Source organism: Pipistrellus hanaki (genome assembly GCF_964339955.1).
Source record: "Pipistrellus hanaki genome assembly, chromosome: 8".
In the NCBI taxonomy this organism is placed as follows: Eukaryota; Metazoa; Chordata; class Mammalia; order Chiroptera; family Vespertilionidae; genus Pipistrellus; species Pipistrellus hanaki.
Genome location: NC_140510.1, coordinates 34,213,359 through 34,241,325, shown reverse-complemented (window position 1 = coordinate 34,241,325; position 27,967 = coordinate 34,213,359). Strand labels below are relative to the sequence as shown.

General features: G+C 39.6%; 1 protein-coding gene across 2 annotated transcripts in view; it reads right to left on the bottom strand.

Moving 5' to 3' along the window:
- GPD2 (glycerol-3-phosphate dehydrogenase 2) overlaps window positions 1-27,967 on the bottom strand; it is a 142,912-nt gene that overhangs the window by 76,511 nt on the left and 38,434 nt on the right. For both annotated transcript variants that reach the window (XM_084891465.1, XM_084891464.1), the window contains exons 2-3: window positions 27,480-27,589; window positions 6,763-6,934 (exon numbers count right to left, since the gene is read on the bottom strand). In XM_084891465.1, the coding sequence (XP_084747591.1) occupies window positions 6,763-6,934; window positions 27,480-27,581 (274 nt within the window). In that variant the 5' untranslated portion in view covers window positions 27,582-27,589. The remainder of the gene's footprint in view (window positions 1-6,762; window positions 6,935-27,479; window positions 27,590-27,967) is intronic.

Sequence of the window (27,967 nt, the reverse complement as noted above, 5' to 3'; positions counted from 1 at the left end):
GGTTCTCTGTAAGGTTAAGATACTAGCAGGCATGGCTCATAGGTTTGACCATGAACCTATGAACCAGGAGATCACGGTTCGATTCAAGTCAGGGGGCATGCCCAGGGTTGTGGGGCATGCAAGAGGCAGCCGATCAATGATTCTCTCTTATCATTGAAGATTCTCTTTTCCACACCCTTCCTCTCTGAAATCAATTACAAAAAATAAAAATTTTTAAGACATTTGTGGAACGTCATGGTGCTTGTAAAGGATGAAGCCAAAATTTGATCCCAATTCATTCTAAGTTTACAACCCGGGTTTTTAATCACTGCCTTACACTTGAAGGAACTGTAGTGAGAATTCCAGAATTGCTAGCTAGATCTATACAAACATTTTTAAACAAGAGACCGATAATTGATGTTTTCCTCTCGCAAAAAGCAGTCTTCCCTGGAATTTGAATAGAAACCATAAATGTTACATTTATAAACCAGATTTTAAACCAAAACTGTACTTGGTGATTCCTGATACATAAGTAAAGACACATTGAAGAACATGAAGAACTGGATAAAAACAACTTGAAGAATGCTGAGAGAGTGAATATATTTGTCAGCTTCCCTTCCTTACAGCTCTCTTTGGGAACAAAGTGCCCACAACTGGGCTTCCAGGCTGTGCTTCTGCCCAGGAACTGGACACACAGGTGTTCAACAGTGAAACAATTTCTAATAACCCCTAGAGACCTATAGGAAAACGTGAGAACTGTGCAAACTACGTTTATAACATAATATTCCCAAATGAAAATTGATTCCCAAAAAACGCAGATGGTAAGCATGCAAATAATTGTTCATTATGAAGACTTCATGACTCTTTCCTCTTCCTTGTACTCTTTGTTTATCCATTACCCAAATTGCACTGGGGCATAGTATTTTATCAGAAAGCTTGTACAAACATTTTTATACAAGCCCTTAAATATCTAGTGTTCCCCAAAACTTTGATGTCCTGAAAAATCTAATTATTACTGGTAACTTTAAAAGATCACAGTAATTTATTTTTGTCAAATGTGACTAAAGATTAATGGATACAATCAGGAATAATTTGGTAAAAACATATCAAATGCAGAGAAAGCAAAATTTGTTGTTAAGTGAAGCATCAAATATAATAAAAGAGCAAATTCCATGAATGAACAGCAACAATGCACAATTCATTAGCCAAATGCCCATGACTATTTCACACTTCAGAGGGCCACTGATATGATCAGGGATGTTAGTAAAAGGATAAATATAGATTAAGTTCAGCATCTCTATACATTTTAATTATACAGGCTACCCCCAGAGAGCTACCAGCATAGAAAAAGAAATACAAACTAAGGTTCATCCATCCCCTTTATAAATCACAGTTCCACATATATCAAATTACACATTCAGTCAATCACTGTAAAAGACAGCAGTCAATAAGCTAAGAAATATTAAAAGTACAGCACTTTCTTGGCTGTTACTAACTATAAAAATTAAAAGTCTGGTAAACAATCAGACTCTGGGAACCCTTATCTCTCCAAAATTATCTCTATCCACAGTTGATGTCCTGATCACTACTGACTGTCCTCCACTGCCCAAAAGAAAAAATGTATTTGTTCAGCAAATACTAATAGATTATAAGCTCCTTGAGGGCAAAGCCACATCTTCTTATTCTGTATTCTCAGAGCTGATTCAGTACTTGGCTCACATAAAAAATAATGTGTGTTGTATATATCTAAAGACTGACTACACATACTAACACTAGAGACCCGGTGAATGAAAATTCATGCACTGGAGAGGGGTCCTTCAGCCCAGCCTTCATCCTCTCATAGCCCAGAAGCCCTCAGGGGTAGGAGGCGACCAGGTGACCAGGGGAAGGCGACACCCCATCACACCTCTGCTGCTGCCACTGCCAGCAGCACAGGCCTTGGCTGACCCTGGTTATCTAAGCCTCGGTGGCTCTAGGCAGCTAGGCAGCTGTCATCCAAGGCTTGCCTGCACTTCGGCCAACCCTGGGCAGCTGGGGACTAAGAAGACTGGGGGACTCCAGAGGCAAGCATTCAGATTGTCCTCATGCCTGCCGCCCCGGCAGGGCTGAGGGGGCTGGGCGCTGCCATCTTGTGGCTGTGGACACCACCATCATTGAGGGTATGGCAGTCAATTATCATATTCCCTCCATCTTTGTGATGGTGTGAGGGCCAATTAGCATATTCCCTCTTTATTAGATAAGATTTGAAATAAACACTACAAAATAGTAACTACAGTATGATCTTATTTTTTTTTAACGTATTTTTTTTATTGATTTTTTACAGAGAGGAAGGGAGAGAGAGAGCTAGAAACGTCAATGAGAGAGAAACACCGACCAGCTGCCTCTTGCACACCCTCTACCGGGGATGTGCCCGCAACCAACGTACATGACCCTGACCGGAATCGAACCTGGGACCTTTCAGCCCGCAGACCGATGCTCTACCACTGAGCCAAACCGGTTTTGGCTGATCTTATATTTTTATAAATATATATGTAGGCCTGGCTGGTGTGGCTTAGTGGATTGAGCATCATCCTGTTCACCAAAGGGTCACTGCTATAATTCCCAGTTAAGGCACATGCCCAGGGTTGCGAGCTTAATCCTCAGCAGGAGGCGTGCAGGAGGCAGCCAACCAATAATTCTCTCTCATCATTGATGTTTCTATCTCTCTCTCTTCCTTTCTCTAAAATTAATAAAAACATATTTTTTAAAAGGATATCTGTATAAAATGCACGAAAGTGAGCATAGATGAGATTTTTCAAAAAGGAGAAAAGGAATAAAAGGCATCTAATAGTGGTTGGCTTATAATTATTTCATTCACAGTCCTTTAACAACCCTAACTCTTCGAGGGAAGCTGGCTTTCCTAGGTCTCCATTTAAGCACTTCCCTCTGCCCTCATAGACTCTTTTCTCATCAACACCCAATGATTTATCAATTCTGGATTCTACCAAACTATATAATGTTTCTGCCTCCACTCTGAGCAGTACTGGACAGACATGGGAAGACACACACACACACACACACACACACACACAAATATACTACATTAATTAATCTCAGCAAAGTAACCTACACCCTATCACATTCTCCATAATGTAGTTCAAACCTTTTATACAAAGAAGCCCAGAGTCCTACCTACAAATAGAACCACTCTTCATAGTCACACAATCTCCTCTTTTATATCTTAGAATCTTTGCCCTTTGTTTTTGTCCAGAGAAATGCCTCTTATCTCCCTGCCAAAGCTAAGATACATCTCTGATATCCCATCCCTTGTATTTTCACCAGATCTTGTTCCACACGCTGACTCCTATTACTTGCATAGTCAAGTCCTCCTGCACAGGCTTTTATCTGAGTCTACAGAAGTAATCAGATTGCTCCTATCTTGAAGCAGGGGGTTGGGGGAAGGGGGGATATAGACAGAGACAGACAACAATTCTTATACATATTACCTCCTTTCTTTACATCCTACTATACTATCAAGTGACTTCCTTTCTATTATGTGTCTGGGTCTCTTAAAAGTGCATGCCTATGCCTGCTCCTTCCTTGCTGCCTATCCATCCTCTTCACCAAACCTTGTGCTCTTCAGGATCTCAAAGCCAAGTCCAGAGTACTCTCCCTGGAGCACAAGGGCCCGTTTTGCCTGTCCACTCTTCTCTCATTGTCCCCTCCATAGCCTGGGTACTCTGAATTGAAGCGCGTGCTATCTCCCTCATGCACTGCCTCCATGTTGTCCCTTCTGCATGTTCCTTCAGACTGGAACTCTTTCAGCCAGCAATGTCTGCCTATTAAAATTCTACCTAAGCTGCACTACTTTGTTTGGCGCAGTGGATAGAGCATTGGCCTACAGACTGAAGGGTCCCAGATTCTATTCCAGTCAAGGGTACATACCCAGGTTGCAGGCTCGATCCCCAATAGGGGGCATGCAGGAGACAGCCTATCAATGATTCTCTCTCATCATTGATGTTTCTCTTTCCTGCTCCCTTCCTCTCTGTAATCAATAAAAGTATAAAAATTCTACCTATGCTAAGTAGCAGCTTTCTTTCTCTCAACCATTCTTTTTAGCTATGACCACCCTCACCTTTACACATCCATAATGCGTCCAAACATTCTGAAAGACACATAATCTCTATAATGTAATTCAGTCTATACACACATTAAAGAATGGTGAGCACCCTAAAGGCACCAACCATACAATCATCTTTGTATCTCATGTAGTGCCTTGCATATTGCCATGCATACAACAGGTACTCAGGAAATATTTGTGGAACTATTAAAAAGAATTACTATGCATTTCAGCATGTACTGAACATCTTTTTTTCTGAACCCTATTGGAGAAATGATCCCCTCTGACATAGAAAACTGTCACCTGGTAAATTCCAACTCCTGGGATGGTCCCAGGACAGGTAGTCCCAGACAAGGTCTCTCATTATTTCTGGAATGTGTCCTCTCTTTCCCAGGCCTCCAGGGGAAAGAGTTGAGTTCAAACACCTTGAGACAACTATAAATACTCTTTCCGTCTGCTTTAGCATGCCTAAGCATAATCTGGCTCAAATTACAAACCACGGAGACAGGAAATGATATGAAAATGGGGGTTTGTGGCAACAGAATAGATTCCAGGGCCTATCTTTTGTATTTGCCATTATTTTGTATTTGCCAGAAGTGACAGAAAGAAACTAGCTAGTAAATCTATAAAGATTAAAATTTAAGTGTGTATCCTGTGCAAGCACAGTAAATCTAGGGCATTGTTTTGCTTGTTTGTGTACCTAAATATTTTCTTTTTTAATATACTTTTTATTGATTTCAGAGAGGAAGGGAGAAAGAGAGAGAGATAGAAACATCAATAATGAAAGAGAATCATCTATCATCTGCATCCTGAACACCCCCAACTGGGTATCGAGCCTGCAAACTAGGCATGTGTCCTGAGGGAATCAACCATGACCTCCTGGTTCATATGTCAATGCTCAATCACTGAGCCACACAAAATGGACCCTAAATCTTAAATTTAATTCATTTCTATAAGAATAAATTCTACCAAGTATGTAAGGTAACAAAATCTAGGATGCTGTGGAATAACTTAACCTGAGAAAATCCTTTCATGTAATAAACTAGAGGCCCGGTGCATGAAAATTCATGCACTGGAGTGGGGGGGTGCTTCAGCCTAGCCTCCACCTTTCACGGTCCAGGAGCCCTCAGGGGCGGGAGGTGACCCAGTGATCAGGTGAAGGCAATGCCCCCATCACACTTTTGCTGCTGCCACTGCCAGCAGTGCAAGCCTTGGCCAACCCTGGTTACCTGAGCCTCGGGTGAATAGGCAGCCACCATCTGAGGCTGGCCTGCACCTCGGGCCTGCCCTGGGTGGCTGGGCAGCTGACATCAGAGGTTTGCCTGGGCCTTGGGCCGGCCCTGAGCGGCTGAGGGCAGGTCCGGCCACACTGTGCACCCGCCACACTCCCTCCCCCCCCCAATCGTCAAAGGCTGAGGGGACTGGGTGCCACCATCTTTGTGATGGTGTGATGGTCAATTTGCATATTCCCTTTTTATTAGATAGTATTGTTATCATTAAGCATGAAACTGCAAATAAATAGTGAACCTTAGGTAGTACCTAAAATATCCAGAGTCAAAATTCCTTGTAGCAGTACTCTGCCCCCAATTCAATACTTCTAAGGACACCAAAAAACATTATTTCAACAGAACAATTGGTTTTAAAAGTGTTTTGCCTTCATGTTAATAATGTCAGCTATAATACTATTTCTAATATACTGAGTTTTTACTCTGTGTGACCAGCACTGTTTTAAAGTCATTTTTATGACTATACATTTAATCCTCTCAACATCATCAACAGAAGACATTTTTTCTTCCTTGAAAGATGAGGAATGAGAGAAATTAATTAATTTGCCGTGTGTGTGTGTGTGTGTGTGTGTGTGTGTGTGTCTCCACATAAATAACCATATATCTTAAGTAACAGCATTGGTGTTCCATACCAAAATATTTTTCTTTCCATGTCATGTTTCCATTTTTTCAATTAATTGATTTCAGAGAGGGAGAGAAAGAAACATCAATGATGAGAGAGAATCATTGATTGGTTGCCTTCTGCATGCCCCCTACTAGGAATCAAGCCTGCAACTTAGGCACATGCCCTTGGCCAGAATCAAACCTGGGACCCTTCAGTCTGCAGGCCGATGCTCTATCCACTTAGTCAAACCGGCTAGGGACATGTTTCCATTTTTAATGAACTATCATGTCTTTCCTAAGGTTGACTAATAGAGCGACTGAGTGAGAATAGGTTAGCAACAGTTTATTCTCATACACTGGAGTTTCCCAAACTGCAGTCCATATTTCACTAGAAGAAGTTATTTTAAGAGCTATAGGAACAAAAGAATTATTTTAATAGAATAATTCACTTTAATAAATCTCTTCTACTTTTTACTGACATGTGATTTCAGATCATTTCATAGAGGTGTATTTACTTTACTATATATTAAAATTTTTATAAGAACATTAGATCATAAAAATCACAGGAATACAAACTTTCCTTCTTAAATTCATTTTGGTATAAACAAGTTCTATTTAATCTTAAAACTGTGCAAGTGCCTACATTAAAAAAATATATGAAGGTGCTTCACAAAGGATGGAAAATTAGTAAATGCAACAGGAATGTGGCTACCAGCAGAGGCAGACTGTGTGTTTGCACTGGGGAAGAAAGGTGGAAACTTTATCTGTGTCCCATCCATCCACACCAGGACTCACCTCTGGTGACAGCATCCAGTGCACAGCCACACCCTGTCGCTCCTCCTCCAATGACAAGGACATCGAATTCAGACGTCTTTTTCAAAGTCAGAATCTGAGCTTCTCGGGAAGGAGGATCCTTGTTCACAGGTTCTGAGACGCACTCGGCTGCTTGAACATAGGCCAGGCTCATCTGAAGTAAAAGGAGACCATATTCAGTTGTTCGTCTGGAATGCTTACTTAATGAATTTTACCACACACTAAAAGAGATTTGCAAGGAGATAAGGAATACCAGAGGTAGACCACAGTCTACAGTCCACATGGAGTTATACGACCAACTGTCTTGGGAAGGAAAAGTCCTTAAAATCTAGGTGTGTTTTTCCCCCCCATGAATCAAAACCACTGAGCCATGCAACATTTAGTTTCAGATTCCACCTTGGTTTCATATACAGACAAAGTTAATTATTCCCCACTCCATACAGCAATTCCCAAATACCTTGTCTAAGACAGTATATAGAGAACATAAGGATATGTTTTTATCCAGTAACAGCAATTCACTCAAATAACATTTAAAAGTTTTGAAAGGAGAAGGTTTTCGAAAGCGCTTTATGACTTTCTATAATTTCTTAAAAGTATGTGCTCTTCATTCCTTAATTCCCCTGATAAAAATATATTCTAGAGTTTGAGGGTCTATAAGTTTAAAAAGAATCTGTTTAACACAAGTTTAAATAATCTGCTAAGGCCAATGGGAATGATATTTTTTCAAAGATTGTAGTCAGAGCTTTGCCCATTAAATGTTTTACTATAAAATTACAAATTTTATACATTAATATACACTGTTTTGATTTTTGAAAGCTCTAACAATAATATAATTAAATCCAGTCATAGTCCCCCTAAAGAATAATGACCTCTCATTAGAATGTAACTTATCTGGGGGAAAGGGGGAGAGATCAACCAAAGGACTTGTATGCACGCATATAAGCCTAACCAGTGGTCACGGACAATAGGGGGGAGAGGGGTACGCATCTGTGGGGAGGGGTTTGGGGTGGGAATGGGGGGATGAGGACAATTATGTGTTACCATAATCAATAAAAAATAAAAATAAAAATAAAAAGACGCCAACTCATTGGCACTGAAATATAAATGAAACCAATATCCTACTTGCCTCTCTGATCTTTGAACATAATTCCCCTGCCATTAAACAATGTGTTACAGATTTAAAAAAAAAAAAAAAAAAAAAAAAGTAACTTATTCTCCTAAGTCCAAAATGATGGCTGGTCTTTAATATATGTGTGTGTGTGTGTGTGTGTGTGTGTGTGTGTGTGTGAAGTCAGAATCAAAAGCCTAGGAAAATAGATAATTATCTGCGGCCCCCCCCCCGCCCCCCATAATGCTAACATGAGGTTCATTCACTATAATGAACAGTGCTGGCTAACCTGGCTCTGAGAAATCATTATCCACAGATATATCACTTCTGTATTCTTTTCTTTAAATCACAGCATCTGGGCCAGCCATAATGCAGTGTTTTTCCCAATTCTGCTGCAGGGGCCCCGTATGATCTCTGAACCACAGACCACAGCTTGATCAAGAAAAGGTGAATATGGCCGACGAAGAGATTGTTCTAAGTGATTTTTATTCACTTAAAGTAAACCGAATCCCTCCTTGGATTTCTAGAAAAGCCATCGAGTACACTGAAAGAATCTAGAGTTGGGTCAGCAGGTCCCAGTTTAGGTCTTAGCACTCTTGTTTACTAGTAATGTGACTTTTGACCCATTAACTCTCTGGAGCTTGGTTTCTTCACCTGTAGAATGGGGTAATATCCTATGATCTCTCTCTCTCTCTCTCTTCCTCTCTGAGTTAACCTCCGTCTGAATGGTACAGTAACATGAAAGTAATTGATCAACTATAAAGTATCACCACCAAAGAGGAGTTGTTGTTCATTCCTTAGTAGTATATAAAAGGGAACTTTCAAAACATATTTTACTAAGTATCATAAAAACAAAAGCTTATAATCAGGTTCCATAATTTTACATGCTATTAATTCTGATGCCAAGCCACAAAATCATATTCTCCTTCATATAACTTATCCTAATTATCTGCTAAAAACCATTTCCCTGTGTTCACATTTACATACATTTAAGGTAACAAACTAAATAAATGTAACTGCTAGGTACTATGGAGACTAAAATCACTTTCAGTCATGGTCCACTAGGGGTGTCGAACTCAATCAGAGAAGGGGCCAAAATCTAAAATCCAGCCTAAATCGCGGGCCGAATGGTTTACTGAACAGTCATAAACTGACAATGTCATAAACTGACAGCAGAGTGCAGTGATGACAGCGCGGTGCGGGCCACATTGCAAGGCCTGGCGGGCTGGATTTGGCCCGCGGGCCTTGTGTTTGACACATGTGGATACCTTCCATCATTTAATGAGGAAAAAGTATTTACACACACACATACACAGCACTGAGCAATGGCCATTCAGATGAGGAAGTCTTTCATTTGAGGATTTCAAATGGGCCATGAGACTGACAAGTGACTTCACATAGCAAAAGAATTTTCCTGACATTTTCTGTTTGGTAAGTTTTCTAGAAATACTTGAAAAATAAATTTAAGAAATACTTAAAAAACAAATTCAAGTTCTAATGCAGTATATCTTCATATATGTCATTAGAATTTGGTAATGCTAAAAGACCCATATTTTTCTCTGTTCACAGGTCGCAACTATGAATATTAAATTCATCTGAACTTCTTCCACAAGATTACTAGATCTGATTGATGGGTATCTTTCATGCCTTGTGGGTATGTCATTCCATTGACTACGCTGATTCTTCTGTTGTCATCCCCTGCTCATCCTTCTCACCAGCATGCTCTAATTGTCTCATCTTAACAATCAAAAACATCTCTTAACACACATTTCTAATAATCAACCTGAAAGTTCTTAAAAGTCCGGTATGCCTTTGCTTTTCCTACTACCTTGCATCCTACCCACTCCCCAATTCATTATAGTATAGATTTTTACATATATACTACCCTGTTTCCTCAAAAATAAGACAGTGTCCTATATTAATTTTTGCTCCCAAAGATGCGCTAGATCTTATTTTCAGGGGATGTCTTATTTTTCCATGTGCTAGGTCTTATTTTCGGAGGATATCTTATTTTCGGGGAAACATGGTAGCACCACCGCCATTACCAGCAAAACTGGCTAATGTCCACTATAGTTCTACTAGTCAATTGTATGAGCACATTCCATCCTTAATTTACTTGTCATCTCAGCACACAGATAACTCTTCACTCACCTTGGCATCTGGGATACAATCTTATACAAATTCATTCATTCATATATTCTCTCTCTCCCTCTCTCTCTCTCTCTCTCTCTCTCTCTCTCTCTCTCTCTCTCTCTTTCTCTCTCTTACTTTCCTTAGGATATCCCTTAACCTAACATTAACACTGAGGTTCTTCTTGGATCTACCCCACTACCCCATCACTATTCTCAGATCACTAAAAACTCTCTCTAGAAAATGTCTTCAACTCCATATTATCAGATATCTTTCATACCACAGACTTCCAATTTTGTTCCCCTATTCCAGGCCAGATATCAAACTACCTACTTGGTACCTCCATTCAGACATCTCACATAAATTTAAAAATTGAACTGATGACTTTATCTCCCCATACTTCTTTTCCCTGTCAATGTTCCTCATCTCAGTGAAGGTAACATTATACATGTCGTTGCGTGTACCACTCTCTCAAGTCCCATATCTGATGAATCACTAAGTTCTACCAATTTCACCTCCTAAAAAATTCTCACATCTAATCACTTAATCTTCACTGCCATCTTTCCAGTGAAGGTGTCTTCCCTTCCTCCTATACAAATATGATATCCTCCTACAGATCTTCACACATTTGCCATGTCTCCTTCAAAACCATTCTCTACCCTGAGGTGATAATTTTTAGGTTGTTTCCAAGTGTAAAACCCTTCAAGAGCTTCCAACTTAATTTAAGTTAAAGGTAAATATCTTTACTCTAGTTTCCAAAATTCTTCACAGTCTTTTAGAGTAGACAATACCAGTGCCGGTGAGGATACAACACAGTTGGAACCCTTTTACTTTGCTGGAAGAAACACAAAGTGATATAGACATTTTGGAAAACAGTATGGGAGTTTTGTATAAAAGGAAACATACATGTACCATATAACCTAGCAATTCTCCTAGGTACCGTAATTAGTCAAAAGAAATGAAAACCTATATTAATACAAAAACCTGTAGGAATGTGTTTAAAGTGGCTTTATTTATAATTGCCAAAAATCAGGAAAATCTCAAACATCCCTCAACTGACTAAACAAACCGTCATATACCTATGCAATGGAGTAATAACTGACAATTTAAAGAACAAACTACTGATACGCGATATGAATAAATCTCATATTCATTATGCTAAGTTATGTCAGCAAGTTGTGGTTTTCTACCCAAATCTGGCTGCCACCTGTATTTTTTGTTTTGGGTTTGTTTGTTTTTTAATGTGTTTTTACTGATTTTAGAGAAAAAAGAAGGGAGAGGGGTAAAGAGAGAAACATCAGTGTAAGAAACATCAATCCATTGCCTCCCATACACACCCTGATCAGGAGCCTAATCTACAACCTGGGTCTGTGCCCTGACTGGGAATCGAACTTGCAACCTTTTGATTCATGAAATGATGCTCAAGCAACTGAGACACTGGCCAGGGCAACTACTACCTGTTTGAATAAATACATTCAATCATTCGTGTATCATCCATGATTGCAATAGCAGAATGAGTATCAACAGAGATATGGCCTGCTAGCCTAAAACATTTACCACCTACATGCATATAAGTACAACCAATGGACACAAAACTCTGGAGAGGGAGGGTATATATGGGGGGGGGGGGGGCGCAATGTTAAAATATGTACACAGATAATTTAATTTTTTTTAAAGTGCAATTAAAAAAAAAAAAAAACATTTACCACCTAGCTCTTTATTGAAAAGTTTGCCAATCCTTATGCCAAGCGAAAGAAGCTAGTCTCAGAAGTGATTCCACTTATATCCTGTTCTGTAAAGCAAAAATGTATAGGGTCAGAAAACGGATCAGTGATTGCCAGGATTTGGTGTTAGGGGCAAGAAAGATTGACTACTTCTCTCTATAAGAGAAGTTTTAAGGATAATAGAAATGTTCTAGATTTTGATTGTGGTGGTGGTTATATGGTTCTATGTACATGTCAAAACTCCCAGAAGTGTATATTATCAAAGTGTGAATTTTGCTGCATAAAAATTGCACCTCAACTTATACATTAATAAACTTGACTTAAAAAAACAATAGGTAAGTATATATATATATATATATATATATATATATATATATGTGTGTGTATGTATATTATAGTCATTCTGTATCAGGCACTTATTATAAAGATTTTTTTTCCCTACTCATTTACTCCTCACAATAACCCTGTAAGCTAGGCACAATTATGGATCAGAGAATTTAAGCATTCTATATGGTAGAGCTGGGAATTGAACTCACACCGCCTGGCAATGGATACTAAGTTTTATATTGCTATACATACGGACTCTACACATAACGAGGAGGGAAAAAAGGAAACAGACTAAATAGTTATAATAGGATGAGTTATCACCAGTTGCCAAATGTGGGAAGTTTTTGTTTTGTTTTTTGGTATGGTTTTGTTGTGGAGGTTTTGCTGAGCAGTCCTCTCAAAACATTTTTTTTTAACTGTACGGCACTATTGAGGATGACTTATTTAATTTCTGCCACTACATTTAAAATAAGATTTTATTTTTGTTTACTTTTTTCCTAAAAGCTGGAAAGTGTTGCAACTGAGAAGCTAAGCACCACGTTTATTTTAGAGGCAGTAAACAGCCTAAGGCCCTACTTCTAATTATGACAAGAGAAAGACTCATTTTGGCTTCATATGGCTTTGAGTCACAAAAACACATCTGCACTCTACCTTCCCTAGAATATGTTGATGGAGGGGAAATAGAGAAGAGAAGCAGCATGGAGGAGACAGCAGTGGTAAATCACAGCACGCTCTGAGAATAGAGGCCTTTTTGCTCCCAATCTCCCCAACCTCTTCTCACCCTTCTTCCTCCTAAAACAGTTTGAGGAAATGGGAAGCTGGGAGACAGGCTCCATTCCAGGACTGATGCCAAGATTCTGGGAGAAGCCTGGGACAGCCACCGGTTCTGAATCACCCGAGAGACCAACTCTCTCCTGGGTCCTGAGAAGACATCTCACCAACTGCCACTCAATCAATATGTGCTAAAGGCCCTCAAGGAATCTACACACTGGAGGACAAAACAAAAAGATAAAAAGGAAATTGTAATATCGCTGAACAGCTGGTTGAAGACAGAGAAGAGGCTACCATAGCAACAAGTGGCACCCCTTGTCCAGACCTGAAAAAAAGTGTCCTGGAAATTACAGCTGAATCAGATCAAGATGGATGAATACATTATCTGGGTGACAATAGCAGGGAAGGAAACAGTAATCAATAGCACGTGCTAAAACTGGAAGTCACACTAGCAAATTAGTCAGCACAATATTTCCTCAAAAGCGTGAGCCACACTTCCAATATTTCAAACCTGATGTGTTCCACATTAAAATTAGAAAATGTCCATCTGAGATCTACCTGCTGAAAGGGACAGATCTACCTTCGGCAGGACCTGTGCTCTTGCTAGCCCAGCATTCCCATCCACTGGCTTCGTGGCACCAGTCTGGCCCTTACAGGAGCAGAAGTTTGCCAACCCTGACCGAAGACAGGCCCAGGACTACCAGATTCAGAATCTATTTCCTAATTCAGCCATTGATGCCGGGAGGAAGGAAAACCCAACACACAAAGCAAACTGCCTTTTGCCTGGCACAGTTCCAACTACAGCTCCCCAACAAAACAAAACAAAAAATGCTTATCTTAGAAGAATTAGAAGATCGCATATAGAATATTATTCTCGTGTTGTTATTTCTGGCTATAGATAATTGTTATGGACTATGAAGAAGTAGCTGTTTTATTAATGTGTAAGCAGATTTCCATATACATTTGAAAAAGATAAAATCCTTCCAACGTTCTGATAGAAAATATACAGCTTTTGTCGAGAGACAGACTGGCACACTGAACACCGACGTGGGATTGAAAGCCAAGCTCATAGTCTCTGAGAGCGTACGTCACAGAGAACAGAATGGGAGTCAGAATGAGATCTGTTTCACTATGCCTGTGCACCATTAGCCTTGCAAATTAAAAAAAAAAAAAAAAAAAAAGCCTAGACACTTGCAACTTCGGGTGAGACCAAAAACAAGATCTAATAATTAGTGTCTATTTCTGAAAGAAGTGCATATTTAAGACCACAGGCAATTAACAACCAGGTTGTCCTGTAATTGTGGAGAGTAATAATTGGAGTATAAAGTAGGGTTTCATGCAAATCATTTCATGCTGCAACTATCATTCTCTCCCATATTATGTTATTCAATCACACATTGATAATGGAACCATTAAATTTAAGGGAAATTGCTTTGTGTTTTGTTGTCACTGAAACAGGCTGATGATATCTGTATATTCCCAGAAAGTAAAATGCAACAAGCACCTCCTAACTGTGAACCTTAAGTTGTTTTAATGGCCTTCACCTCCTGAGTCACTTTGTGATCCTAAACTGGTGGTTTTCCTGTAATTACATGACATTAAGCAACATTTCTCAGTGTAAACATACTTGGTAATGGATGGATACATGATTACTCTGTAAGAACAGTTGCATATGGGTAGACTGTCATCTCCATTGGGGACCAGTCAAGAGAAAACAAGACAAGTCCATCCCTCCAGGGTGGCTGAGAATGGAGTCCTAGTTCACCTTGAAAGTGCTACCCAACCTTTAAGTGGAGGGGATTCCTTTGAGAAATCACAGAGAAATTTTTTTTTTTAATAGCAATCATACTATCCTATATAATAAAATGCTAATATGCAAATCAACCAAACAGCAGAACAACCAGCTCCTATGACACACACTGATCAACAGGGGGCAGAAGCCAGGCTCACAGCTGGTGAGTGCAGTGGTAGTGGCGGGAGCATCTCCTGCCTCCACAACAGCACTAAGGATGTCCGATTGCAGGGAGCGTACCTAAGCCATCAAACAAATAGCCCCCTAGGGCTCCCAGACTGCAAGAGGGCACAGGCCAGGCTGAGCCCCTTCACCCCCCAAGAGGTGCACAAATTTCGTGCACCAGGCCTCTAGTATCATTATAAAAGCTTTTATAGCTGAAAAATAGGAAAAAACCTTTAGCTCTGTCTGCCTTCAAATAAGCTCACATCATAATAGACTACATAAGCTGAGGTTTAAAAAGTATGTTTCATTGGTTTTCAAATAAATATTTATAAAACATAGAATATGAGTTTAGAGGTGTCTAAACTTGACATTGCTCTTAAATTCCCATAGGGTGCTGAGGATTAAAAGATCTGGAGTGGAAGCCTGAGATCCGAGAGGCAGAGAGGGAAGACATGAGAGTTGTCACTGCCTCTAGACCACACACTCTAACATGCTAGCTCCTTTAGGTGTCATGACTACTGCAGAAGGGAGAAAATCTTTGACCAGAGAGGAAACTGGGTTTTGTGATTCCTTACGAAAGTCACTGAGTCACTGGAATCACACTTTGATCCCAGGTTAGACTCTAAACCATATGTCCTCACCTCTGCTAGGTTATCATTGCCTACATGTTTGGGTTACCTGGGCCCCGAGATCCAACAGCCTCTCTGACATCAGCAATGCTAAAAAGTACTGATGACAGTGTAATCAGAAGACCCAGGGACTCTGCCCAGGTTGCAGCCAGCCACCATGAGCAGTAAAGATGACAACCAGGTTCCAAGAAATAGCACTTTTCCTTAAAACCTTCCCCAATGCATACACCTGGAAGCAGATACAGAACTAAAAGAAGGCTCACTCTTCCCCCATCCCCTCTCAGGTGAATAAGATGTTGACCCAGCCCAGCAGGCATGGCTCAGTGGTTGAGTGTCAACCTATGAACCAGGAGGTCACCATTCAATTCCCAATCAGGCACATGCCTGGGATATGAGCTCAGTCCCCAGTGAGGGGCATGCAGGAGACAGCCAATCAATGATTCTCTCTCATCATTGATGTTTCTCTCTCTCTCTCTCTCTCTCTCTCTCTCTCTCTCTCTCTCTCTCTCTCTCTCTCATCAATAAAAATATATATTTTTTAAAGATGCTGACCCAATGAATCAAATGACCAAGCAATCCACATGACCATTGGCCTACATTTTAATCTTATGTTCAAAACCATTTTGGATCAATCTTGTGATGCATACTTTCCATTTCCTTGTGAATTATTTCATCGGATATACTACACATATTTATAACTTCTCTAGTTTGTACTCACAAGCTTATCACTAGATCTCAAAGCTTCATTGTTGAAAAATCATATTTCAAAATAAGCAAGTAAAATTAATATTGGCTAACTCATCTTAAAGTATCTACTTTCTTCTTAATTTGCAAAACTAGAGGAAGCTTGCCTAACATAAACACAACTTAATTATTAAGCAGGAAGATGGGGAGGGGAAAGCTGACGGACTCTCCCCAAAGCATTTATAGAAAGTTTCCCAAGTCCCACAATATCCCCAAAAAGTTTCTTAAAGAGACCTTAAAATGAATAAATAGTTGAAAATGAAATGCAAAGTCAAATCAAAATGAATGTCAGTGTTGCTCGGTTTGCGACAGCCTAGAAGCTCACCAGCTGTCAACGCTAATCATAGCTCAGCCGTTGACTCACTGTGTGACCTATCACAGCACAGTTAACCTCGCTGGTTTTGTATGCCAGCAGTAAAATAGCATCACAAACTCCTCGAAAGCCTGCTGTGAGTTAGAACGCAAAGATATTGCCATGGCCCCACTTTGGGAGCTAAGTGTTAAATAAAACCCAAAATTATAAGGAAGATGATAGGATGCTCTTCAAAGAACATTTCCAACTCTGTCTGCATAATTTTAGTGCTTTGATGAAACATGCCTCTGAAGAAACAGTGAACCATACAGAGTAGTTAAGAATAGTTTCAACTGGCCTTATCGAAAATACAGTGCATTCAGAATCTTCATCAAGCTTCAGATATCAGACACAGCCTCAATATATTTAGTTGTGTTTCTAGGAGGAAAAAACAGTCCTTCCAGGAATCTATGCACAGGGTTCTCTAAGCAAGAGAAGTAAATGAATGATATTGATAGAATCTTTGGCACAAACTTATAATAAAATTCTCATCAAAAGGAATTACATCAAAAACTAGCTGGGCCGAAACCGGTTTGGCTCAGTGGTAGAGCATCGGTCTGCGGACTGAAAGGTCCCAGGTTCGATTCCGGTCAAGGGCATGTACCTTGGTTACGGGCATATCCCCAGTAGGAGGTGTGCAGGAGGCAGCTGGTTGATGTTTCTCTTTCATCGACCTTTCTAGCTCTCTATCTCTCTCCCTTCCTCTCTGTAAAAAATCAATAAAAATATATTTTAAAAAAAAAACTAGTTGGAACACAGATGTAATGGCAGGATGGGTGTGTAACCAAACTTTTTCTCTTCTTCCAGAGAACACTACTGGTCACATTTTCCACCTTCCCTTACGATTACGGTAGCTAAAAATGATCCAGTAGGTCAAAAAGCCCAGTTTGGCTCAGTGGATAGAGCATTGGCCTGCGGACTGAAGGGTCCCAGGTTTGATTCTAGTCAAGGGCATGTGCGTGCGTGCGTGGGATGCAGGCTCGATCCCCAGTAGGGGGCATGCAAGAGGCAGCCAATTAATGATTCACTCTCATTGATGTTTCTGTCTGTCTTTCCCTCTCCCTTTCTCTCTGAAATCAATAAAAGTATATATATATATATATATATATATATATATATATATTTTAGCCCTATAATGTGTAATAGCCACTAAAATAAAGGGACAGAGGTTGGTTCCGTAATAATATCAAGAAACAAGTCCCAACCTATCCACCCTGGACTTTAATGTGACAAGAAATAAACCTCCACTGTTTATTACACTAAATAGCTTACTCCACTAAATACACCAAACGTGAGATATGTGTAGCATTCAAACCCAAGATGCACAACTTGCCTACTTTGTATGTAGACTGTACATGGTTCAGAATCTTCCTGGGGCAGGTGAGGCCCCATCGTTTACAGAAAAATAAATCCATAGAGACGCTCCGAAAGGACAGACAGATCATTAAATGCCAGCCCCTCCGAACCATGGGGCAGAGATGTTTCTTCCTTCATATTTCACAGAAGTGATGCTGACAGCACTGTAAGCAGGCAAGGAGGACCGAGGCCCCTATCACTCAACTCCAGTCCTTTCCCCTCCTGAACATACATTCCTCACATGGTATCTAACAATGTAGTTTCCACCTAAATATTAAAATCAACAAAAATGAAGACCATTTAAGAACAGCTGCTATTACAGTACTTTGTAAGTTTTGTGTGTTGTTTTGTGGGGTTTTTTTGTGCTTTTCTTCCCCCCCCCCTCCCCCCAGAGAAAGGCTGTTTATAAAACTATGAAAAATGCCTCTGGAGATGGAAGATTATTTACTCAGAGAGAACAAACAAGTCTGCTAGCCTGAATTGACTCACTAAGTTAAAAGCAATCTGGTAAGCAAATGTGTCACATAATTTCAGTGACATCAGTGCCCAAGAAAAGTTATACTCATTTCAAACCCACCGATATGCTTTAGCTTAGGAACAAGAAAATATTTACAACTGAGGTTAAATTCTTAAAGTTATTAAATGCCCTGCCCTAGCCAGTCTTGCTCAGTGGTTAGAGCATCAACTTGCAGACCGAAGGGTCCCAGGTTTGATTCCAGTCAAGGGCACGAACGACCCTTGGTTGCAGCCCCGGCCCCTGTGGGAGTTAACCAATCAATGTGTTTCTCTCACATCAATGGTTCTCTCGGTCTTTCCTTCTCTCTTTCCACTCTCCCTAAATATTAATTGAAAAATATCCTCCAGTGAGGATTAAAAAAAAAAAGATGTTAAATGTGATATATATATATATATATATATATATATATATATATTAGTTATGCATATAGTTATATTCAATCAAGATACTACTGAAAAGTAATGCTGAAGTGAATTTTTATGATTTTAAATTTCTTAATTGACATGTTCCAGAGGCTATGCTTAAGATTTTAAGTATATTTTTAAAGGCTTTATTTTATTTATTTATTTTTTTAAGAGCAGTTTTAGGTTTACAATAAAATTGAGAGGAAAATCAAAGGATTTCCCATATAACTTTGCTTCCACATACGCATAGCAGAATGGCACATTTTTTACCAAGGATGAACCCACATAACACATCAAAATCACCCAAAGTCCATAGTTTCCTTAAGGGCTCACTCTTGGTAGTGTACATTCTGTGGGTTTGGACAAATATGCAATGACACATATTCATCATTATGATATCATACAGAGCAGTTTCCTGCCCTAACACTCCTCTGTGCTCTGCCTGGTCATCTGTCCCCACACACCCCTGGCAACCACTGGCTTTTTTTATGTGTGTGTGTGTTTTTCAGTCTCCAGAATTTTGCCTATTCCAGGCATCATATAGTTATAACCATATAGTAAGTAACTTCTTCATGGTGACTTTTTTCAGTTAGTAATATGCATTTCAAGTTCCTCCATGTCTTTTCATGGCTTGATAACATTTCTCTCTATATTCCACTGTCTGATGTACCACAGTTTATTTTTCCATTCACCTAGTGAAGGACATCTTGGTTGCTTCCAAGTTTTGGCAATTATAAATAAAGCTGCTGTAAACATCCATATGTAGGGTTTTGTGTGGACATAAATGTTCAACTCCTTTGAGTAAATAACAATGAGTGTAATATTGCTGAGTCATATGGTAAAAATGTATTTTTAGTTTTGTAAGAAACCACCAAACATTTTACATCCTCACCAGCAATGAATGAGATTTCCTATTGCTCCACATCCTCACCAGCATTTGGTGTTATGCGCTGGAGTTTGGTTTCTCTTCTATCGTTACTCATCTGGACCTCAAGTTTCTCTGACGTCTACCAGTTTCTCTGTCCAACAGTTAATATAAGCAATGTAATAGCAACCAAAAGTTCAGCTATTTAAAGAAATCTGGTGTCATAGTTTTTTTATTATGCCTAACAAGGCTATGTCTGTTCCAAATTTTCATATCCTCTCTCATGGAAAGGGAAATAAGTACAATAGATACGAAATACCTGCTATGTGTCAGGTACTGTGGTCATTGGCCTCTATATACTGACTGACTGCTTGGCAGGGAAAAGAGCCTGGGAGTAAATGACATTATCCTCACCTTGTGAGGAAACTAGAGTTCTAAAAACTTGCATAGCCCGAGCACAATAACAAGTTCACCAAAACCCGGCTGCACTTGTATAAAAGACACATTCAGAAAGCTAAACATCTTTTCATCTGAGTATCCATTAAAATAAACTGCAAAGTATGTCTTTCTTAAATTAGATATGATCATTCTGTTCTTTGTTGTTTGTCAACCTTTTGAAATTTTAGGCATTGGCACTACCAATCAAAAGGCCCTGGTTTATTAAACTCCCTTACAAATAATGTATTGAGGGAGAAAGACTAAAATTAAAACAATGTCCTCAAAATTCCCATAGATTTTAATAATTCATATATCACTTTGCCTCTCATTAGCACAAATATTTTTCCTCATAGGTTCTTTTTTTTTTTTTAATATATTTTATTGATTTTACACAGAGAGGAATTGAGAGGGATAGAGTGTTACAAACGTCGATGAGAGAGAAACATCAACCAGCTGCCTCCTGCACACCCACCACTGGAGATGTGCCCGCAACCAATGTACATGCCCTTGACCGGAATCAAACCCGGGATCCCTCAGTCCCCAGGCCGACGCTCTTCCACTGAGCCAAACTGGCTTCGGCTCCTCATAGGTTCTGATGATATTAACAACAAAGGTAGCAAAGGCTTAACTATAATTAAACCCACCTAGCCGAAACTGGTTTGGCTCAGTGGATAGAGCATCAGCCTGTGGACTGAAAGGCCCTAGGTTTGATTCCGGTCAAGGGCATGTACCTTGGTTGTGGGCATATCCCAGGTGTGGGGTGTGCAGAAGGCAGCTGATCAATGATTCTCTCTCATAAATGTTTCTAACTCCCTATCCCTCTCTCTTCTTCTCTGTAAAAAAAAATCAATAAAATATATATGTTTTTTTAAAAAAATAACCTACCTAACACATTGTCACTATGACTTTTTCCATGTTCCCTTAAGTAATACACAAAGCAAAAGGAACTACAATATGTAGGCAGCCACTAAAAGTATGTGAATTGCTCTCTCTTACAAACTGAGACTGTTTTGCAAAGCAGAAAGTCATCAACAACTATTACTACATCATTGATTTTAGAAAATAATAAGTTGAATTGTATTGTACTAGAAGCTAAAATGGTACATGAAAATTCTGATTTACCAAAAAAATGCAAGTTTTTAATTTTTCATTGATTTTTAAAGAGAAAGGAAGAGAGAGAGAGAGAGAGAGAGAGAGAGAGAGAGAGAGAGAGAGAGAGAAACATTGATGAAACAAACCAAATCTGCCATAACTCATATCAGCCTACATAGTTAAAGGAAGGAAGGAAGGAAGGAAGGAAGGAAGGAAGGAAGGAAGGAAGGAAGGAAGGAAGGAAGGAAGGAAGGAAGGAAGGAAGGAAACTTTATGAAAGTTATTACTTACAACTTTCAGAAAAGAGTTTAAGTCAATAAGTGGGATTGTCCACCTTGTTATTGGCTCATCTTCAGATCAGAAAGTAAGGAGAAGAAAAAACAAGAGGATGTTTGTATAACTGTTTCCTACTCATTCTCCAACCACCTCAGGTAAAAGACATACCGATTGCTACTAACCTCAAAGTCTTAAAAAGGTGTCCCTGAATGCAAGACTCCCCAGTGACAAGAACAACTTTTTTGCCAACTACAAGCACACTTCCTAGTCACATCACCTGGGAATCTAATCATAGCTAATGGTTTTTGAAAGCTTACTAAGTTCCAGAAACTCTCCCAGGCTTAACTGCTCTTCCACAATCCTATGAGGGAAGTATAGCAGTCCCCCAATAACACCATTTTGTTATGAAGTTGAAGAGACGCCATAGGAAATTAACTCTTTAAAAAAATAAATAAATAAATGTATTGGTGTGACATTGTTTACTAACATGTTTCAAGTGTACAAGTCTATAACACACTATTGTGTATTGCATTGTGTGCTCACCTCCCGAAGTCTAGCTCCTTTTGTTCCTATATAGTTGACCCGCTTCCCTTTTTGCCTCCCCCCACCCCTCTTTCCCTCAGCAACCTTCATGCTGTTGTCTATAACTATGAGTTTGTTTGTTTTGTTCATTTGTTGCTTTCTGTTTTATACCCCATATGTGATTCTTGTCCTTTTCCATATGACTTATTTCACTTAGAGTGAAATGCTCAAGGTTCATTCATGGGAATTTAACTCTTATTTATATCAAATAGCCTATGGTAACATTGGTTTTCTTATACATCATTTCACTTAAAGTCACAGGACCCAGCAAAGACGTACTATACCATTCCTCTCCTCATTTTACAGGGGGTAGGAGGGGATGAGGCTGAAAGAATTTAATAATTTTTCCCATAGTCACTTAATTTTTAAGAAGCAGTGTTAGATACAGGCAACCTGCAAAGACTGCATCAAAGATCATGCTCTTGTCCTCTCTGTTATGTTGCTCAGGAATAAAACATCAATCACTGGAACCTCTCAATTCTTTGATCTTAATACCACTCCTTACGCTGATAAGAGACTTTGATTTCCATACTTTTAAGCCCACTCCCTGCCAACGTCTGGTGCAAAAAAGAAAAGACTTTCACATCCGGGCTTTGAGAAAGCTCTGAGTGGTTCTCAGGTTCCACCTCAGCCTTAGTTCACAAAGCCCACCACACCTCAAGAGCGGGTAATGGAAGGAACAAGCCCCGTATGTGTTACGTGAGAGGGCCCACCCTCAGACCTAAATAGGTCTTGGTTACATCAGCCATACCACTGGGGTTGAAAAGAAACCCACACTATCACACCAATGTTTCCAGTTAGGACCCAGAAGGTATGAAATAAATGTTGTTGTTTTTTAAAAAGCTTTTCAAAAAGTGCCTTGGTCTATCATGAAAAGTCAAAAGCCTAGGGGGCCCCTCATTAAATCTTTGCATTCCCACCCTATCTTTGCCTCCATTTTCTTCCTGCCTACTCCATTCTTCCCACCCCCCTGAGGACCCTCAGGCAGCCCTGACTTTTACACTCTCCACCCTGCCACTAAAGTTGTTCAGTGGCTTAAAAATACCCAAGGCCCTCACTCTTGATATAAACCCTCCTATTCATCAGTTCCATTCTCCTATCAGCTTGGAATTAGAAGAAGGGGAGTGAGGGCGGAGGTCTCCCATAAAGTAACCCTTTCCTTTCACTAGATATTAAAGAACCACAAGCAGAACATCCTGTACTGAGAGAAAGATTGGATGTCTTCTAAGTCCCTTCCCATTAACAGTTTATTATTAAACAGACGTATACTAAATAGGAAGTGACAAATGCCTTGCTCCTGAGAATCTGCACAGCACTGCAGAAGCTGGTTGCTTGCTACATCCCTGGTGGGACTTAAGATAGAGCTGGGATGTGTATACCCTACTATTCAGCTTCCTGTCCCTTGACATATGGCTGGTCTGGGGAGAGGAAAAATCAAGAAGCTTTTTGCGGAAACTTAGTCACCTACGTATGGGTGAGGAAACAAAAGAAGTGGGGAAATGAACAGAAAGCCCCTTCAAGACCACTCAACCACTGCATGCGTAACGGAGGGGTCCAGGAATGGGGGTGCAGTGTGACCACAAACCTCCTCCCCTGCAGGTGGACACAGTGAAAAGTCATCTCCTTTCCTCTATTGGCTTCCTCACCGGAAATGAAGAATTAGTGTGCCTAGTTCCGAAAGAAAATATAATAATGGTAATAATCGCTCTCTCCTTACATCATGATCTCCATCCCTTCTAAATCTGACTTCATTTATCTCAAAAGAAAAAAGTAAATCTCTAGGCTTCACCCGAGTTAACAGTGGACACTATTCACCATTGAAAACATAATAGAAATGTAATTCAACGTGCTTGTAAAAAGAAAAGCCATGCTACAAAGTAAAGTGAGACCAAAAAACCATTGCTATCCCCCCTCCCCGCCAACCTGCCCCCAGAATTGCCAGCCTCTGCACAAATGTCTCTATTTCCTCACCTATTCAAGTAACCGGGTACGAGGGAAGTGAACCACCTCTTACTCAATTTCATTGTTTTCTGTTCAATTAAGCAGAGAAAAGTAGTATATGTGATAGTTTCACTTCTAAAAATTCTTTCCCTTGCAAATATAACCGACTTGGCACCTGAACACTTACAGAAGTATGCCATCACCAAATGTGCTTTAACAATTGATCAGCTTTTAGAATCAACCCATTTGTATCTGGAATACAACCCCCGTCTGCATTTTAGGAAGGAAGCTTTGTACTGGAAATATCAAGTGAGCACAAGCTAGTGGGCAGGGGAGACAGAAATGCCAGCAAAATGTGCCTTAACTTAAAATCAAGAGACAGCTTTCTCAGGAATCATCATTTTGGGCTTTCAACACCAACTTATTCTTAAAGGAGGAGAGTTTGACAGTTGGAATCATCTTAGAAAACTGAAATAAATATATATATATATATATATATATACACACACACACACACACATACACACACACACACACACACACACACACACACACACACACATATATATATAAGCCAATACTACAAAGTATTGCTCTGTTTAAAGAAAGAAAAAAAAAAAGAGAGAGCATGCCTAGTCACATTTAAGGCCAAACTTCTACAAACTTCAGCCAAACAATGGATATCAAGGGGCAGATTTTTATTGACTATTAAAATCAAGAAAATGTTCCTGCCTAGGATGGTTCTGATTGGTAGATATTTTCTGAGAAAGGACAGCTGAGGCCTGTGGTCATTTTATGTCAATGGCTCAAGTGAGGCCTGTGGTCATTTTATGTCAATGGCTCAAGTGAGGCCTGTGGTCATTTCATGTCAATGGCTCAAGTTCCCCCTGCTCCCTCCCCATCATTCTCTCTCCCTTTTTCTGCAATCCTGATGGCTACATCTCAGCCTGCTGCCCGAAATATGCTCACGGCAGTGGCTAAAAGGGACAGCAATCACCACAAAAGAATGCACACACTTGGATGCATATCATATGCAACTCGTTGACTGAATATGCCTATGGTGATTTTTCTCAAAAACACTTGTCAGCTTAAAATTATAAATGACTCGAACTGCTGCTATCTGTCTCATTTTGGCTATTAGGGTGGTCAGGATGTCTAATGTAGGAAAGAGGAAATGATAAAATGTCCCAGAAATCAACAGACCCTTGTTTGCCTTTTATTTGAATGATTAAAATTCACCTCTAACTGGAGACAGTACCGACTGTTTGTTCTATCCCTTGAAATTAAAAAGAAATCAAACATTAAAAAACGGCAACAACAACAACAACATATTACCTCGGTACAAAGTTAAGTTATAAGCTCTAAGGTAGAACATGCTTACTGTGGTTAAGTCATAAACCATGTACAAATTTAGCAACAACTCATCATATTAAATGCCGTTACTTTTGACACTGGCATTTTCCAGTATCATTACAGAGAGCGCTGGGTACGGATGGCAGAAGTAACCAAATCCATTCAAGTCCAAGTCTCAAACAAAACTGCACTTCTGAAATAGCCTCAACAGCCTCTCTGTACCCACAGTGCTCTCTCCTGGCTCCCAGCTCCTGGCTTGTGCTCATTTGATTCCCAGCACAAAGCTTCCCTCCTAACATGCAGACGGGGATTGTATTTGAAATACAAATAGGTTGATTCTCAGAGTTGGTCAATGGTTAAAGCACATTTGGTGACTGAATAGTTCTCTAAGTGTTCAGGTGCCAACTCGGTTACATTAGCTTATATTTACAAGGGAAAGAATAGAAGGAAAACTATCACATATAAATTTGTTTTTGTCCTTTCACATTCACTTTTCAGGAACCAAGACATTTAAAAGAAAGTAGTGTGCATCGAAAATTATCAATGGGTAAAGTTAGGTTTCAGTAACGAGTTAGGCAATTAATAATACCTCTTAACATGTACTCCTGGGGAAACCTTAAGGTAATGTGCTCAAAGAGAAGAATGAAAAAGTCTAATTAATCTGTTCAACATTGTCCATTTTTAGGAGGAAGCACTAAAAATAAGCCTTAAAAATAACTAGCTCTGGCTCAGTGGTTGAGTGTTGACCTGGGAAGCAGGAGATCATGTGGCCAGGATATAGGCTCGATCCCCAGTAGGGGGCGTGCCGGAGGCAGCCAATCAATGATTCTTTATCATTGATGTTTCCATTCTCTCACTCTCCCTTCCTCTCAGAAATCAATTTTTTTTTAAGTTTTTTTTAAACTATAAGCCAGCAAATTGATTTTTCTTAATATGTGTTTTTAAAGTATTATTTCCCATTCAGGATATAGGACTCCAAGCCTGTGGCTGGCTCCTCCGCATTATAGCCAAAAGCAACCAAAACAACCAATGTGAGACAACCTTGGCTTAAAGGTTATCACAAAAGTGTAAAAAAAGGAGTAGTTCATAAATAACCCAGCCAGAAATAGCTTCCCACATTCTTGCATCTCCATCTTTGCTTAGAGAATGCACCACCCAAAAACAAAAGAGGAGAAAATCCACCACCCAGCAGTCATCGCTGCTAAACGTCCTTAGGACCTGAGAGACTTACACTGACTACTGAGGTGGCTACCAGTATTTCAAGCCTGAAAAAAAGCAAAGCCATTCACCAGAATTATTTCCTGGCGTTAATTTAAACTATAGGAAGGCATAGTTGTGGTGCCTTTTTTCTCCAAAGGGGGAAAAAATAAAATAAAAATAAACTGAACACTTGAAATTATTTGGAAACTTCATACCAATCACATTCTCATGTGATTAAGAATAAAAAATTTTTATTCCCCCATAAAAATTTCACCAAATATAAAGTAGTTCTACGTGAACGAAACCATTAGGAAACAAAACCAAGATTCAAATTTGGGCCTTTTAAATAGGCCCTTTCTTTTCCATTTCCTTTCTCAGCTGCCTGCCTTCTAATAAGACAAACTTCTGGCAGGAACAGAGAAGGTGTCCAGACATTTGGAAGAATGAAACAAGGAGAAGTCTAAATGAACAAACGCTGGCACTTGGAAATGAAGCAGTCTTTTAAAACCAAAGAGCAAACAGAGGCTAAGTTATATAATGCTTTCTGATAAAGAAATTTACTTCTTTTTTTTTTAAAGCAGATACATGCATTTCTCAAGGATCATTAAGGCAATATTCTAAATTAGTGTCTTTCAGATCAAACTAAGACAGCAATCCTATATAATATAAGGCTAATGTGCAAATTGTCCCTTCCACTGGGAGTTCGATCAGGGGGCAGGGCCAGCTGGCCAACCACCCTCGACCTCTCCCCCTCGCTGGCCCAGCCCAGTAAGCCCCGATCCGGGGCAGGCCAGCCGGATCCCACTCATGCATAAATTCATGCACTAGGCCTCTAGTTTCTAAATAAAACTTATTGCCGTCCACATGCCCCACACACAATTCTTTCACAGATTTAAGTTTCATAGTATAATCAATATATGTGCTGTTACTTACTTGCTTCCTTCTGTAATGGGCAAACTGAGAGAGGCCTAGAATTGTTGCAAGAGCACCTCCTCCAGCAAGAATAGTCCCTTTTACTGCCTTCTTAAATGCCATTTTTTAGCCTACAAAAAAAAAAAAAAAAAGTTAATTAGGATTTTCATTGCATGAACAGTCCAGATAATAAAGAGACTGTGTATTTATGAAACTATGTTAACCTAGAAAAGAAAATATAAAGTAAGTTACTAACATACTATTTTGAGTATTTCCATTCAAAAACAATCAAATTAAAAAAAAAAAACATAAACACGGGAATTGACTATACAAAAGCTCCCTTCCAACAGGACTTAAATAAAGAAGCAAATTCAAGGACAACCGGAGCTATTTAAACAGTATAAAGTCAAGAGAGCTGTAAAAAGAATGTCATTGTGTGTCTGACAAAAACTGCACCGTCCTCGCAGATTTGTTCAGCCGCTAATCCCTCCGCCAGGAGAACTAGGAGA